At 38.0% G+C, this 18,060-nt stretch overlaps 1 protein-coding gene across 5 annotated transcripts in view; it reads left to right on the top strand.

Annotated features, from left to right (window-relative positions):
• Positions 1-18,060, top strand: part of EIF5B (eukaryotic translation initiation factor 5B) — a 136,656-nt gene that overhangs the window by 69,270 nt on the left and 49,326 nt on the right. For 2 of the 5 annotated variants that reach the window (XM_029232760.1, XM_029232759.1), the window contains exons 1-2: positions 383-607; positions 16,392-16,426. In XM_029232760.1, the coding sequence (XP_029088593.1) occupies positions 383-607; positions 16,392-16,426 (260 nt within the window). Of the gene's footprint in view, positions 1-382; positions 608-16,391; positions 16,427-18,060 lie in introns of those variants that run through there. The other 3 variants (XM_029232764.1, XM_029232762.1, XM_029232765.1) reach the window with 3 other exon arrangements.

Here is an 18,060-nt window from a genome sequence, read left to right as displayed (position 1 = left end):
ATTTCTCTATCTCCCTTGGGAACACCTGGACAGCTCACCAGGGGTTCATTGTGGTTCTTTACTGAACTTCACGCAGCTGAGAGTACAAAGGGACAGAGGTTAAAGGTGGAAGGGAAACCGAAAGTCCACTCCTGAACTGAGATCCGATTCCCCAAGTCTGCGTTCCCCACAGGGAGAAGGCTGACGGTGGAATTTTCAGCCTCATTGTCCACCTCCGGGTTCTAGAATCTGGAAACCGCACGGGCGTCGGTGCACGGCTGACGCTTGCGGAAAGGGGGCGCTCGGGCTCCTGCCTGGCGGGCGGGTCAACTGGAGACGCTCTACCCGAAGCGCAGCTCTCAATGAGCCGCGCCCTGCGTCCACACGCCGAGGCGGTGGGGCGATGCGCTTGCGCACTCGGAGCTCACACCATATGTGCCCTGTCCCAGTGCGCGGGTCTGTGGAGAGCCGGGTGCGACAGGCGGCACCGCGGTGGGGCACGGAGCCGAGCGGAGACCGAAGTCGGCCGGGGGACAGTGGGTCTGTGAGAGACCGAATAGAGGGGCTGGGGCTACGAGCGCCGCTGACACACGATGGGAAAGAAGCAGAAAAACAAGAGCGAAGACAGGTAGCCAGTGTCGGGGTTTCAACGGCGGCGGCCGGCGCGGCTGAGGGGGGCGCGCGGGTCCCGTGGGCGCGCGGCGGACCGGGGTCGAGGCTCGAGAGCGGCCCCGCGGGGCACTGGCCGGGGCCCACAGTGGGTGGCGCGGGCCCGAGATCCCAGTACCGGGCGGGCGCGGAGGGCCTCAGCGGCGGGCGGGTTCCCAGCCGAGACTCTGTCCCTTTGCCGCCCCTCGCCCGGCCCGGGAGAAGGGGTGTCCGGCCTGAGGAGCGGCGCAGTCGTTTGGGGTTCGAGGCCCCGCGGGGCAGGGCTCGCGGCCTCGCGGGGCCAGGGGCGGCTCAGCCAGCGTGGCCCGGAGGTTGGGAGTTGTTTTCGTGGCGCTACTCTTGCTGGGGGTCAGGAAGAGTTCTTTTTATGTCTTTGTACCTATGAATTCTTGGCGAGAGAGGGAGTTGGGATCCGCTCTGTCTCCAGCCAGGTGTTCCCACCCTCTGAGCCGCTCAGGTGCGTTGGAGTTACCGGGAGGACCGTAGCAGCAAGCTCCCTTTAACTTCATTTAATTTGGGTACAGCTTTCAATTACTTAAGGGCTGATTGTCCAGACTCCATGCTTTTCGCGTTCCTTCTTCCGGCCTTTTGGTCATTTCTTTGCTCTCTAGCACCTCCCCTAAGAAAGGAGGAGGAGATGAAACAAACCAACCAGGGTCGGTCTTTTCTAAACCATTTAAAAGACTTCTGAGGCGAGGGAGCGTAAGGGTGTATGTAGAGTTGCGTACCCCGAGATTACTGGAACATTTCTGGGTGTCATATTCGGTTGAGTTCTTTACCCCTTTTCATTGAAAGGGTTTTACTTCCTGGGAGTGAACATTTGTTACTTTTCACGTTTCTGTACTACTCACCAAACTTAGTCCAAATACTGGGGATAGTAAGAGAAATTCAAAAGACAAAAACAACCTGTGATAGTTCATTTTGACTCAAAACGGATATGTGGTCTTGAAGTTAAAATCAGATTACCAGTTGTGAGTTGGAATCCTGGGTTGTGTCCTCACTGGCCTTCACCTATCTGATGAATGGCGTTAAAAAGACACCAAGGTGAGTCTTGTATTTCAGTTACAGGTCTATTGGAGGAAGTTAATTGGTTTCAAGAATAGAACTTATTGTTAATCAAAGCAGTTAAATAAGAAGAAAGAAGCAGAATTCTGGGGTGATTTAGTGGGAGAGAAATTTCTATGCTTTTGACAGGATGTTTTGGTGCCTAGGATACTTTTTTTCTTCGACCTTATACAAGAAATAGAGATGAGTGTAATAAAGCTTCCTGTACCAGTTACCCAGCTTCGACCATTGTTGTCACAGGACTGGCCCTGTTTCATCTCTGCTGGATATGGTAAAGAACTCTCAAAATCCTTTCATGTGTAAATCTTTCAGGTGTATCTGAAAGATAAATACTTGAGGGAAAAAAACAACCACAGGAACACAACATAAGACACAATCACAATGTCATCATTAAGCCTAAGGAATACTAGCAGTGATTTCTTAAATATTATCAATTGTCTAGTCAGTTTTCTGATTTCACTGATTCTAATTAAAATTATGTTTTGTGGGGTTTTTTTTCGTTTTGTGTTTTACAATTGGTTTGTTTGGATCAGAATTACAGAAGTTTGTTCTTTAGATTAAAAAATTTTTATATGTTATTTTAGCTACAGTTGTTCTTTTTCAAGCTCTTTCACATTGCAAAAAAGCTATTCAGAGGAGAGATTTATTTTTGTGTGTGTATTTTTAGAGAAAAGTGAAAGTATTTTGCTAATTCATAAAAGTTTTCCTGGATGACATAAAGTTTAAATTGCAAACACTAGAGCCTGTTAAATGATTGGTTTGATAGTATAGAAGGAATGCTACTGGGTTTTTTTTCCTTTCCGACTAAATCTGCAGTGTTTACTTTTTGTCTCGTATTGAAGGAAAAATGGTGGCAGTGTAATGGAAAAACACACTTTCTCATAAGCCAATATCAAATTTTTTTGTTTGTTTTTTAATGCTTCGTGGACTCCTCCCACCTCTCCTTCCCTTCTGAGCTGTCCTAAGCCAGACATGTTTCTGCTCAGGAAGAACTGGGTGAGAAATGAGCACCTGCTTATTAGCTATCAAGTTAAGGCTTTGAGCCACTTTTCAGTTCTTGGAAAGAACATAAAATACTTGAGTGTTTTAATCCTTATATTGTTATTTAAAATTTTTAGCCACTCAGTGTTTATTTAAATTTAGATTTTACTATCTAATCTGAGTAATTTTATTCGGATTACATATGTTTTATCAGTGACTGACCTTCGTTTAAACATTGAGTTCTAGAATCTTGTTTCAGCTTGTGAAATTCTGAGAATGAGACTTTGATAGGTGTTCAGTTTTCCTGCCTTTTTCAGTTGACTGGGGTAGGATTTAATATTCACAGATCATATAGACAAAATATAAGGCCAATATTTTCATTTCTTCCTATAACCTTCCCAGTAATCAGCTTACATAATGGGACCATATCTTATGGGATCTTGTGTGTTGTAGCAATATCTTACCATTTCCATTTATATAACACGATGAATGTTCTCTTGTTGATGTGTGCAGAGAAAAAATGATCCTGATTATCTAGTTTTTCACAATTAGCCTCCAATTCTTCATTCTGATCCTTTTTTTTAATCCCCCAAGTGTGGTAGTTACATTTTTCAGGTTGTAAGGAATGTGGTATGTTACCTTAATAAATGGGATTAATACATCTATACCCCCTCACAAAGGATATAGAGGGAAGGAAGATCATTATTTCACCTATCTCACAGTCAGACATGAAGGTGGGGATGTCATTCAGGAATTAGGAGGTCTTTCAGGATTGAGTACAGGTATCTTCAGCTATGATTCTCTATGCTGGTGGTGAGCTAGTATAGTAGCTCTTTGTTTTTAACTACACATAATGCTCCTATTATTCTTGGCAAAATTCCTCCTTTTGGGGGAGTTCTGGCTATCTCTGAGACAGCTGCCTACGTTTTAGGTTTTTGTCCTGGTGTCAGATATTCATCCTAGCCAGGTATGATCAGGGTATCGGGTCCCTCTCCTGGGATAGAAAGCATGGTGATCTGCTTAAGGAACCTGTCTAGAGGAGCTGTGAGCATAGCAGGTACTCTAAAGCATCCCAGAGAGGAAGTAGTCCAAGTGGCAAATAGTTCAAATAGTCTAGTTCAACAAAGGAATTTATTTCTCATTTGAATATATTTGAATTAATAATAAACTATCTGCATACATTAGATCAAAAAAGAAAAAAAGATGTATAATCTGAGAGTGTTCCTCTCATTTATGCTTTAGGTAATCCTAATGTTCCTACATTTATGCTTTAGGTAATCAATATGTGGAAGGACAGGAAGAAGTCCTAGTTTGCCATACATGAATAAGAAAGCAGATGATAAACTTGTTAGCTCATAGAAACCTCTTCTGCCTTCTCTACTGGTGATCTCTGGGGAGCTGATGTAGCTACTTTTTTTTTTTTTTTTTTGCGGTATGTGGGCCTCTCACTGTTGTGGCCTCTCCCGCTGCGGAGCGCAGGCTCCGGACGCGCAGGCTCAGCGGCCATGGCTCACGGGCCCAGCCGCTCCGTGGCATGTGGGATCTTCCCGGACTGGGGCACGAACACGTGTCCCCTGCATCGGCAGGCAGACTCTCAACCACTGCGCCACCAGGGGATCCCGATGTAGCTACTTTTGATGTTACTTGCCCGCTAGTTGTGCTTTACTTAGCCTTCTAAGTTTATTCCAATCTGGCAGTTGATCTATACGTTGGGCAAAGCATTGTTTAACTGAGGAACTGAGTGTCTGCTTAGGTTAGAAAAGCAGTTCTCAAACTTTTTGGTCCTAGGACCCCCTTACACTCCTAAATTACTAAGGAACCCAAAAGGCTTTTGTTTATGTGGGTTAGGTCAATCAGTACTTACCATATTACAAATTAAAACTGAAAAGTTCTTTAAATATATTGATTTAAAAGTAAAAATAACATCACATTAACATAACACTGTTAAATAATCATTTTCAAAAATTTATGAAGAGAGTGGTGGTAAACATTTTGTAAACGTTTACTATCTGGCTTAGTAGAAGATAGCTTGATTCTTGTCTGCTTGTGATTCAACCTGTAGCAATATCACAGATCGTGTGGCCTCTGGAAAACACCACTGTACAGTTGTGAGGAAATGAGAATGAAAAAAAGGCTACTAGCCTCATAGTACTATGTTGAAAATAGTTTTGACCCCTTGAATTAGTTTAGACCCTCTGAATTGTGTTGGGGGGAACTACTCTGAGAACTGTTTATTTAGGGGTTCCTAAACCAGATTTAGGCATTTGTGAGACATTTCCCAAGCCTTTTGACTTCCATTCATGTTTGTCCAACAGGTGCTTAGAATGTTTGAGAAGCACTCAGAGGACAACTTAAGACATTTGTGGGTATGTTCATGCTCTTGATATTTTACCCACTTATGATTTTTTAATTTTTTTATGTAATAGGTGAGTTTATCAAGGTCTGTTAAAAGTCTGTTGGGACTGATTTTAATTGGGAGTCCCGTTAAGTTTTTAGATTATTTGGTACACTTACATCTTTATGGTATTGAATCATTCCCTTCAAGAAATATATTGTCTGTTTAAGCAGTTAAGTGCCAGCTGTTGTTCTAGGTGCTGAAATGTAGTGATGAACAAATTAGTAACATGACATGCTTCTTTATTTGGTTAATTATCAGTAAAACTTTATTTTCTTCAGTTGAACCTTTAGGATATTTCTTGTTTGGTTTATTCCTAGGTGTCTTATAGTTTTGGTTGGTGTTAATGTAGGAAAACTTTTTTTCAAGATGGTCTGACCAACTTAACTCTCTCTTATTATTAAAAGTAGCTGTTATTAAAGGATGAGGCCTTAACTGCGATTTGGTTATTAGTTTGTGATAATATATAACAGAGGGGGAGACCAGGGAGAAAAATTAAAGACATTACAGCAGCATTCAAATGTTTTAGTTAGTGACACACGAATGACTCCTTTTCCCCTCCCTTTCTAACTTATGCCTTGTGTCAAATATGTACTGTTAAGAAATTTCAAATCAGGTATTTTGAACTATTGAAATAATCACAGTATACTACTTGATCTAGCAGTAATCACAGTATTTACATAATTTTAATAATGAAGACACTTAATGTAGAAGAAATAACTATGCTGTAACCAGTTTGAGAATCTGGAGGAAGGGAAAGGTATAAAGATAAAAGAACTACTTTATAACATATAGAAGAGGAGACAGATTTAGCATAATAATGTGCTTGAGGCTTAGAGCCTCTCAGCTGTTAAGCCAAACCAGACCTCAGAACCTGCGGTTTTGTTTTGTTTTTTTTTTAAACTGTGCTGCACTAGCTGATTTAAGAAATCCTGCTACTCCAAAATGTAGACTTCCCAAAGGATCTTTACTGGTGAAGCAACTGTTAAAGAGGAACAGTTTAACAAAGGAGGGAGAATAGAAGAATGACAGCCGTTGTCCATAGGTCAATCAGTGCCAGAATTTCTTTAAAAAAATTTTCTCACTTAACCTTAGTTGAATAACTGCCTGTCTCATAGCCTGTCTGTTTAAAGTGAAAACAGTGATGATTTAATGTTTCATTCCTTCCCATTTCAGACATGGTATATAAAATTTCAGGTATATTTTTTCAGAGGAATCCCTACTTTTCACCCAGGTAGCAGTCATTGTTTAGAATCATTGGTTTTCAAATCTCCCTTTGGTGATAGAAAGATACTTTCTATTGAGATTTAAAATAATGTTTGCTTTTTCTGTTTTTGAAACTTCCTTCTTACTGTAAACTTTATATAAACAGTCTCTGAAAATACAATAAGTACTGTATTAATTAAATTTGTGTCATTAGGTTTCGGGTACTGAGCTCTGATGAAACTAATAGATGTGATTGATGATACTGTAGTAGTTGGAATTTTTTCTAAGTCTAGAATCACATGTTCTAAGAATTCATTGTATGGGTGTGCCACATTTTATTTACCCGTCCATACATCAGTTAACGGATTCAAGGTTGTTCCACTTTTTGGCTGTTACGAATAATACTGCTAAAAAAATCCGTGTATAAGTTTTTGTGTGGACTTGTGTTTTCAATTCTTTGGGGTGTATACCTAGGAGTGAAATTGCTGGGTCGTAGAGTAACTCTATGTTAAACTTTTTTAGGAACTGCCAAGTAGTTTTACTTTTTTTCCAGGAACTGCCAAAGCTGCTGCTCCATTTTATATTCCAACCAACAGTGTGTTAGAGTTTCAGTTTCTCTATATCCTCATCAACACTCGTTATCATCTGACTTTTTGATTATAGCCATTCTAGTAGGTGTGAAGTGGTATCTTATTGTGACTTTTGGTTGGTCTGCACTTCATGATGGCTTAAGATGTTGAGTATCTTTTCATGTGTTTATTGGACATTTGTATGTCTTGTTTGGAGAACTGTCTATTCAGATCCTTTGCCCATTTTAAAATTGAGTTCTTTATTATTGAGGAATAAGTTCTTTATATACTCTAGATACAAATCCTTTATCAGATATGATTTTCAAATATTTTCTCCCATTCTCTGGGCTGTCATTATTTTCTCCCATAGGAGGTTGTTGTTTCACTTTCTTGGTGGTGTCGTTTGTAGAACAAAAGTTTCTAAAAAGCCCGATTTATCTATTTTTTTCTTTGGCTGCTTGTGCTTTTGGTGTCAGATCTAAGAAATCATCACCAAATCTAAGGTCATGAAGATTTACTATTTTTCTTCTAGTTTTACAGTTTTAATTCTTACATTTAGACCTTTGAGCCATTTGGGGTTAATTTTTTTTATATTGTGTGAGGTAGGGGTCGAACTTCATTCTTCGCGTGTGGATATTCAATCGTCCCAGCACCATTTAAAAAAAAAAGACTATTACTCCTCTAATTCCTTGATCAAATCAATTGACCGTATATGTAGGATTTTATTTCTGGACTCTCAGTTCTGTTCCATTGATCTGTATGTCTATCCTGATGGCAGTATCACACTGTCTTGATTACTACAGCTTTGGTATTAAGTTTTGAAATTGGGAAGTGTGATTTCTCTTTGTTCTTTTTTGAGATTGTTTTGGCTATTCTGGGTTCCTTGCATTCCCATACAGATTTTACAATTAGAATCTCTCAATTACTGCAAAAAAAAAAAGGGAGGGGGGCAGCTGGGATTTTGATTGAGATTGGATTTCTTCTGTAGATTAATTTTGGGAGTATTGCCAATGTTATGCCTTGAGATCCATCAACATGGAATGTCTTTCCACTTATTTAGGTTTCAGGTTTTCTTTCAATGATTTTTTGTAGTTCTCAGAGTACAACATTTGCAACTCTTTTAAAAAATTATTCTGAGGCATTTAATTTTTTTTATGCTATCATAAGTGGAATTATTTTTTAATTTCATTTTCAGTAAAACTTTATTTTCTTCAGTTGAAGAAAATATTCTTCTTCTAAAAAATTATTCTGAGGCATTTAATTTTTTTTATGCTATCATAAGTGGAATTATTTTTAATTTCATTTTCAGATTGTTTATTGCTAGTACACAGTTTAAATACAGTTGATTTTTATATATTGATCTGTTCTGCAATCCTACTGAACTCATATATTAGCTTGAATTCTTTTTGTTGTGTATGTGGATTCCTTAGGATTTTCTATGTACATGGTCCTGCCACTGCAAGTTCAGATAGTTTTCTCCTTCTTTTCCAATCTAAATGGTTTTTATTTCTTTATCTTACCTTAAGCTCTGGCTAGATCCTGCTGTACAGTGTTGTATTGAATGGGGAGAATGGACATTCTTTTCTTGTTTCTGATCATGGGATGGGGGCGAAGCTTTCAGTTTTTCGCATTGTGTTAGGTGTGTCCCCCCCCCCCCCGCCCCCCGCCCCCCGCCCCGTGAATGGGTGTTGGATTTTGTTACATTGCTGTCTCTTCATCTGTGAGATGATTATGTGGTTTTTGTGTCTTATACTATTTATATATGGTGGATTACATTAATTAATTTTCATATGTTGAACCAACTTTGCAATCCTGGGATATATCCCAGTTGGTCATGGTGTGCAATCCTTGTTATATGTTCTTGGATTTGGTTTGTTAGTGTTTTGTTGAGGATTTAATTTTTTTTTTTTAAACTTTTAACCTTTCTATGTACTTGTTTGAGGTCTTTGGATAAACTGTATAAAATTGAATTCTTACTAAATCAATTTGATAACACCTTTAAGAGTTTAAAGTTACTTACGCATTGCTTGTGATTAATGATATATTTGATCTTATTTCAGCCATCCTGGTTTGTTTTTTATTTGTGCCAATTCTGCAATGCTTTGTTTCTATTTTTCCCCCTTCTTATCTTGGGTTAGAGTTTATACATGCTGTTTCTATTTTTTTTTTAAGTGGTTTGACTTAAAATTTTACCTTGCATTTACAAAGTCAATATTTAAAGTCCTGTAAAACAGTACAAGGACAGTAGTACTATTGTCTGGTATTTTGTTTTATAATCCCCCACTTCAGGTCAGTGACCTTTTACTTAAGGTTGGATGTCACTTAAAGGCATTACTTGTCAGGAATGAACCTGGGGGGAAAAAAGACACATACTTACTGGATTATCCATTGTTCTCTTAAGAATTTAAGAGAAGTGATTTTCTCTTTCAGACATGTTAGTAGCTAATAAGTCTTAAAAAATGAAATGTTGGGATTAAAGTTTAAAATTTTAACTCTTTATTATAAAAATTTCAAGCACACAGAAAAGTTGAAGGAATAGTATAATGAACTCTTATATACTCATCACCTAGATTTAATCATTACCAGTATTTTGTCCTCATTTTTGCTTTATGTATTTTATTTTATAGACACCTTGACATTTTCTCTCTAAATGTTTCCTTATGTAACCATAATACCCTTATCCCACCTAGTGCAATTAACACAAATTCTCTTATATTTAATATCCAGTTCATATTTCAGATTTCCAACTCCACAATGGCTTTTCAAACCAGGTTGCAGAGGAGGTTCACCCTGCATTTCATTGTGGTGTAGCTCACAGTGTTTAAAAGTCACACTTTCATTATAGGTATCTGCTAGAGTTATTCTTTTTTTTTTTTTTTTTTCTGTGTAAGTCTTCTTTTCACATTCTCACTCTGAACTTAGAATTTTCACAACTTGGTTATCTCAGCCTATTGGTAATTAGAATGGAGGGGAGTTATTAGAGAGACTTGTGAGTAGCCGTTGTCATTGTGTTGTTTGGTTTAAGAGCAAAATTCTTTTGCAGGCCTACAAACTTGTCACTCCTGAATGATGACTGAAGTGCTAAATTATATTAGTTTACTCCCATTCAGGTTGGTATGAAACACGTAATCAGTTTTGTGAAATTTTTTTTTGTGTGTGGTACGCGGGCCTCTCACCGCTGTGGCCTCTCCCGCTGCGGAGCACAGGCTCTGGACGCGCAGGCTCAGAGGCCATGGCCCACGGGCCCAGCTGCTCCGCGGCGTGTGGGATCCTCCTGGACCGGGACACGAACCCGCGTCCCCTGCATCGGCAGGCGGACTCCCAACCACTGCGCCACCAGGGAAGCCCTTGTGAAATTTTTTTGAGGTTAAATTCATATAACATAAAAGTAACCATTTTAAATGTACAATTCTGTGAGATTTAGTACATTCTCGGTGTTGTTCAGTCTTCTCTGTCTAGTTTCAAAACATTTTCATCACCCCCAAAGGAGTTCCTATATCCATTAAGCAGTTACTTTCCCTTTCTGTCCTCCTCTGAGCCCTTAGCAACCACTAATATACTGTCTTTTGATTTACCTATTCTGGATATTTCATATAAATGGAATCATACCATGTATAACCTTTTGTGTGTGGGTTCTTTCATTTTGCATGTTTTCGAGGTTCATCTATGTGCAGAATATATCAGTACTTCATTTTGTTTTTATGGCTGAATAATACTCCACTGTGTATATATACCACATAATGTTTATCCATTCATCTGATGATGGATGTTTCAGTTGTTTCCACCTTTTGGCTATTGTGAAAAGTGCTGCTATGAACATTTGTGTCTAGATGTTTGAGTACCAGTTTTCAGTTCTTTTGAGTATAGTATAGGAGTGGAAGTGGTAGATCATCCTATGTTTAACTTTTTGAGGAACCACCAAACTTTTCTACAGCAGCTGCACCATTTTACAGCACCACCAGAATGTACAAGGGTTCTGATTTCTTCATATCTTTGCCAACAATTCTGTTCCTTTTTTTTTTTTTCCATTAATAGCCATCCTAGTGATTGTGAAGTGGTGTCTCATTGTCATTGTGATTGGCATTTCCCTGGTTACGCTTTCTATGTGTTCATTGGTCATTTGTATATATTTGGACAAATGTCTGTGCAAGTCCTTTACTCATTTTTAAATTAGCTTGTTTAGCTTGAGTTTTAAGAGTTCTTTATATATTCAGGATACTTGATCCTTATAAGGTACATGATTTGTAAATATTTTCTCCCATTATGTGGGTTGTCTTTTCACTGTCTTGACATAGTATCATTTTTACAAGAGTTTTTAAATTTTGATACAATCCAGCTGACCTAATTTTTGTTATTGTTGCTTGTGCTTTGGGTATTGTATCTAAAAATCTACTATTAAGTCATGCCAGGGTGTGAAGATTCACCTATGTTTTCTTCTTAAGAGTTTTATTGTTTTAGCTCTAACATTTAGGTTATAACCCATTTTGAGTTAATTTTTGTAGGTAGTGTGGGGTAGGGGTCCAAAACTTTATTCTTTTACGTGTGGAGATATAGTCCCAGCACCATTTGTTGAAGAGACTATTTCTTCCCCTATTGATTGGTTTTGGCACCACTGTCAAATCAGTTGGCCATGGATGAATGGATTTATTTCTGGACAGTTTTATTCTTTTGATGTTTATGTTTATCCTTATACCAGTACCACATTGTTTTGGTTATTATAGTGTAAATTTTCTTAAATAAAAAATTTCAAACGTATATAGAAGTAGAATAGTTTAATGAACACACCTGTCCATCACCCAGTTTCAGATATTACTGATTCACAGATAACCTTGTTTCATCTGCATCCTACCCACTCTCGTCTTCCCTCTCCCCATTGTATTGAAACAACCCCAGACGTTTGTAAATATTTCAGGGGGTTACATAATCAATTATAAGAAAGATTTACATTTTAAATATAAATTTTAAAGAATGGTACGTTTCCATTCATTTGGAAAATTCACATACAAAGGATCCTTGTCTGTGTTAGGTAAATGTAGTTTTCTCTCAGTGGGATTTTTAAACTGGTGTTTGAATTTATTATTTCAGAAAATTCGATTTGGAAGTTTTACTACGATCAAAATATAGTAATTGTTATGGTGGTAGATGAGATTTTTATTAAGCCTCAGTGATGAAACTGGTGAGCCTTTCTAATTGTATGAAAATTGTGATTGCCATTCTAAAATAGGGCCTTTTCTTTAATAGTGCCTGTTAAGAATGTGGTACATTCCCTGCTGGTTGCTAGTTGTAAAAGGTAGGGAGGTGGGAACTTCCCTGATGGCGCAGTCGTTGGGAATCTGCCTGCCAGTGTAGGGGACACGGGTTCAAGCCCTGGTCTGGGAAGATCCCATATGCTGTGGAGCGACTGGGCCCGTGTGCCGTAACTACTGAGCCTGTGTGCCATGACTACTGAGGCCTAGAGCTCATGCTCCACAGCGGGAGAGGCCACTGCAATAAGAAGCCTGCGCACTGCAGTGAGGAGTAGCCCCCCCACCCCCACCCCGCTCACCATAACTAGAGAAATCCCATATGCAGCAACGAGGGCCCAGTGCAGCCAAAAATAAATAAATTTATTTTTTAAAATGGGAGGTGAATTGAGCACACAAAAAGGAGTTTTCTGTTCTCAAAGGAGCTTATGTTTTAATATAGCAAATAGGCATATGCACAGATAATACAGTGAGGAGATGAAGGGAGAATGTGAAGTTTAGGTTAAGTATGGGAGTGCTACCCTTGAGATTTCAAATTTGCCTCCTAAAGTTATTACGTATGTCTTCCAGATCCCTTTGTAATTAAATCTGCCATCAGGAGAGCAAGCCAGATTGGAAGGAATGGGAGTGTGCTGTATGTTTCTGTCTCTTGAGAAGCAAGGGTTGATGATGAAGAGTATCCAAGATCTTCAGTTGCTTAGCTAGTGCCTGCACACAGGTGCAGCCAGACCATTCTAATGATGATGATATTCAGCAAGTGAGAAGTACCCTCTCCTGAGAGTGGTTACCTGCATCAAAATTTTATTAATATTTGTTTGGTTATGCCAGGTGTTACAAAAGGAAATTAGGTGGGAAGAATCCTTTAACAATGATTAAGGACCAGAGTTACTTTTACGGAATACAAAGATTATGAGTTCACTATCTGTGAGTGCCAGAAGTGCTCAGTTTAATCAATTAATTTAGAACATAACTTGTGTCCTTAAGGTGTTAATTGAGAATGTTGACTTAAATTATTAATATTGCTTATATATATATCTTCAGGCCCCAAACTAAGTCTAAACTTACCTCTTAGGCAGTTATGAAACCCTAAATACACTTATATCAAACAGTAACAAATATAAAAATTTTTGAAGTTCAAATTTGCAGTATTGATGTGAATGATAGTGTTTTGTTGATTCTAAACCAGTGCTTCTCATATTTTAATGTGCATGTGATTCACCTGTGGGTCTTGTTGAAATGGGGATTTTGATGTAGTAAGTCTTGGATGGGACCTAAGATTTTGCATTTCTAATGATGTGATACTAATGCTGCTTATCTTGGAATTATTCTTTTGAGTAGCAGGATCTAAATCATTATTTTATTGTGAAAGTATTGCCTCCTATAATGGACTTCTTTTGAGTTCAGCATGCATATACTAGTAAGAACTCAATTTTTCTAATCTTTTTCAGTATGAACTAATGATTTTCACCTTTGTTTTATAGCACCTTCTCTTGGCTAAAATGTTTAATTTACATATTAAGTCTGCTTCTGCTCTTTTTCGTCAATGTGAAACAACTTAGTGGAGGTTTGTAAACAAAAGCTTTGGTTGATATTCTGTGACAGTGAACTGTGATGAAGTTTCTATCCATATGATTCATGGAACGTTCATCTTAAATCTTTATTATCATATTAAAATTAAAACAAATTAAACAGATAAAAGTTACTGGGGAGAATTTTCAGCCTTCTGAAATTACCCACAACCCTGCGTTTCCCCCTCCTAACCCATCTCACCTGCCCCCTTTGAGGGTACTCGTTCTGGTTTGACAAAGCTGCCCTGAACTGATTTTATAGTTAAACACATTGGAATCCATAAAAATGTGTGAACTTAGATTATGTATATTTGGAGGTCTACAAGATGACACTTATACTTGCTTTTGTATTCTTACCGCTTCAACTATGAGGTATTTAGAAAGTGGAGAATTAGGCTGAATTTTGTGGAAGGTAATAAGATACATTCTGTTTGCTTGCATTGTACAGTGCAGTATGGTTTCACATGCCTTTTAAAGACGTCAAGACCCAGTTCATAAGGAAATTTTAAGCTCGGAGGGCTTTTTTTTTTTTTTTTTAAAGACATGATTGGGTACCTCTGAATTTATTAATGGGTTGTGGTGCTTAAGATAGAACTCCATTGAGGGAGTGGGGAGTGAGAACTGTTGGGTTCTGTGGTGCAAATGGTGAGAGCTAGTGAGGAGCAATGACTGCTGGGCTTTTCCCTTTTTCGTCTTGTTTTTCCTGTTTGTATATGTAACTGTTGTCAAGGAGTGCTGGGTAAGAAGAGATGGAGGTTGGAGGAAAAGAGATGCCAAAAGGCATCTTATGGAGAAGGCAGGACTAGATTTCCCTGTTTCCTTTATTGCTACTGGCACTGCTGGGATAGAGTTAGGAGTAAAGAATGGGATTCCTCCTTATGTTTTTCCTCTTGTTTGTTCTTATTGAGCCTGTTTCAGGGGAGGAGCAGAAACCAAAGTAAAGTGCAAAGTGTTGGATATCACCGTGTCTTCCCTCAGTACTTATAGATTACGAACAATTTTTTTGTTTTTTTTTGGTTAAGTTGGGGGTGGGGAGAGAAGAAGGACTGGTGTGGTTTCTACTTCTGTAGGCCCTGGTATCCATTAGGAACAGAAAGAAATATGTGAGTGCTTCAGTTATTGTATCATAACAGGTCATCCCAAACTTAGTTCTTTAAAACAACAAAAATCATCGTCTCTCTTGGTTCTGAGGGTTGACTGAGCTCAGATTGGTCTTGCTTGGAGGTCTCCATGTGGTTGCAGGTAAATGATGACTGTGATGGAGTCATCTTAAAGGCTGCCTCACTTGCACATCACTCACTTCTGGTGGTTGATAGTCGCTGTTGGTTGGCACGTCAGCTGGAACACCTATCCTTGGCCTTTCTTATGTGGCCTGGACATCCTCATTAGCTTGGCAGTGAATGTCTCAAGAGCCTGGAAGTACAAGGCCTGGGCTTAGAAACTGTAATATCATTTCTGCCATATTCTGTTGAGTAAACAGTCACACAGTCTCATATTAAAGGGGAGGGGCATAGACCCCCACCTCTCAGTGTCAGAGAAATTTTGAGCCAGGATGTAAGACCTCCTCAGAGGGTAAAAATAAAGAGACATTGGAGAAGAGGGGTTGGTAGGAGAGAATCCTAGGAAGCTTGGAGATTTTGAATTGTGGAATAATTTGGGAAAGGGTTGGATTTCCTATGTTCTTGTAGAACTTAAATCAGACAACTTTTTAGTGGAAAATGTCTGTCATTAATAAATGAAATTTGTCAGTTCGGAGTTGAGAGGAGATTTGCAAACAAATTAATTTTTCTTCTTTACAGTGAACTTTTTTTTGTTATATTATGTGTATTTAAAAGGCTTTTAGTGTATTGATCTCAAAGTGAAGTGTCTCATTTTTTATTTTTATGTATGATTTTTGATTATTCCAAAAAGCCAAGCACCAAAGTTGATTACATGCCTTTTACATACAATTAATAAAGAAATACCATGTTTTTAAAAGATTCCTTCACAGTAATGTCATTTTAGTTACATATTACGTGTGTTAATAGAAATTAAGGTGTTATAAAAATATTATATGTTGATTCTTATTTTCCTAACTTATAAAAATGGGTAAAATGACTTATATTAGGTATATGTAATTTTAACCTTAACTGTTTTCAGTAAACTGATAAATCCATTCTGCAACTTCTCATCCGTTTTTATAGTATCCCTAGAAATTTAAATTCTCTTCTTTGAGGTGTAATTGACATAAAATACACAAAGTTAAAGTGTGGAGTTAATAAACTTTGATAAATTATACAGTTGTGCTTCTTTCACCACAATCATCATACTGAATATTTCCATTAGCCCAAAAAGTTCCCTCATGACCCTTTGTAGGCAGTCCTTTCTGGCCAAAAATCCCTGTAGCTTTTGTGTTTTGTGTGTGGGGGCTCACTGTAGTTTTCACTTTTCTAAAAATTCCTATAACTAGAATCATAGAGAATGTAGCCTTTATTGGCTGGCTGGGTGTCACGTAAAATAATCTCTTTTGAGATTCATCCATGTTGGTGTGTGTAACATTCTTTACTTTTATCATTGAGTAATATCCTTTTGTGTGGGTAGATGACAATTTGTTTATGAATTATCTGGTAGTTGGATATTTAGGGTTTTTTTCCCAGCTTCTTGTGATTATGAATAAAGCTGCTGTGAACATTTGAGTACAAGTCTTTGTGTGGACATATGTTTTCGTTTCTCTTAGGTAAATACCTGGGAGTGGGATTGCTGGGTCATATGGTAAGTGTGTATGTTTAACTTGAAGAAACTGCCAAACTGTCTTTTCCAAAGTGGCTGTGCCAGTTTTGCATTCCCTCTTGAGGTGTGTTCCAGTTGCTCCACATCCTCTCTCAACACTTAATATTATCAGCCCTTCATTTTAGTCATTCTGGTGGCTGTGTAGTGGCATCTCATTGTGATTTTGTTTACATTTCCTTATTAGCTAGTGTTACTGACCATCTTGTCATGTGTTTATTTCCCATCACTGTATCTCATTTGGTTAAGTGTTGAAATCATTTGCCCATTTAAAAATTGTGTTCTTTAATGTTGGGTCATAGGAATTTTTTTATATATTATAGACAAATCTTTCATCAGATATATGTATTGCAAAAATTTTTTTCTCAGTTTGAGGTTTGCCTTCTCCTTTAAACAGTGTTCAGTTTTGTTAATTAACCTTTTAAGATTATTATAGATTCACACGCAGTTGTAAGAATTAATACAGAGGGATTCCTGTGTCTTTTACTTGGTTTCCTCTAATGATAACATCTTGTAAAACTGTACAGTATCACAACTTGGATATTGACACCGATATAGTTCACTGATCATATTCAGATTTTCCCAGTTTCACTTGCACTAGCACACGTGTATGTTTGTGTTTAGTGTTATACAGTATTATCACATGTGCAGATTTGTATATTCACTACCACAGTCAAAATACAGACCATCATTACAAGGATCTCTCATGTTGTTCATTTGTGACCATAATCATCTTCTTTCTATGCACCTCCTCTCACTAAACCCTAGTAACCATGAATCTTTTCTGTACTTACGTGAATTTCTGAAAATAAAAAATTTTATAAGTGGAATCATATATGTATATAACCTCTGGGAATTGGCTTCTTTCCAGTCAGTCTGATTTTCTTGCGATCCGTCCAAGTTGTTGCATGTATCAATAGTTCATTCCATTTTATTGCTGAATAGTATTCCATGGAATGGGGATGAACCACAGTTTATTTAACCATTCACCCATTGTGAAGGACATGTGGGTTGTTTCCAGTTTTTGGCTGTTGCAAATGAAGCTGCTACAAGCATTTGTCTACAAGTTTCTGCATGAGATAAATTTTTTGTTACCGTGGGATAAATGTGCATGAGTGCAATTGCTGGGTCATATGGTAAGTACCTTTTTAGTTTTCCAGGAAAATGATAGACTGTTTTCCAGAGTGGCTGTACCAGCTTACATTTTCACTAGCAATGTGTGCGTGATCCAGGTCCTCTTCATCTTCAGCAAACACTGGTTATTATCACTGTTGTTTGGGGAGAGGACATTCTGATGGTGTAGTGATATCCCATTGTGATTTTAATTTGCATTTTCCAAATGCCTATTGATGTGGAACATCCTTTATTTGCCATCTGTAAATACTCTTTAGTGAAATGTCTTTTCATGCCTTTTGTCCATTTTCTAATTGGATTGTTTGGGTTTTTACTGATGTGTTTTGAGAGTTCTTTACATAGTCTAGATACTAGTTTTTTTTTTTCAGATATGTAGTTTGCAGATATTTTCTTCCACTTTGTGGCTTGTTTTTTTTAATTCCCTTCATATGGTCTTTTGCACAGCAAATATTCTAAATTTTGATGAAGTCTAGTTTTTTTGGGGG

This window comes from Monodon monoceros, unplaced genomic scaffold (genome assembly GCF_005190385.1).
Source record: "Monodon monoceros isolate NGI ecotype Baffin Bay Population unplaced genomic scaffold, NGI_Narwhal_1 Super_Scaffold_19, whole genome shotgun sequence".
Taxonomy (NCBI): Eukaryota; Metazoa; Chordata; class Mammalia; order Artiodactyla; family Monodontidae; genus Monodon; species Monodon monoceros.
This window is presented reverse-complemented; position numbering and strand designations above follow the sequence as displayed.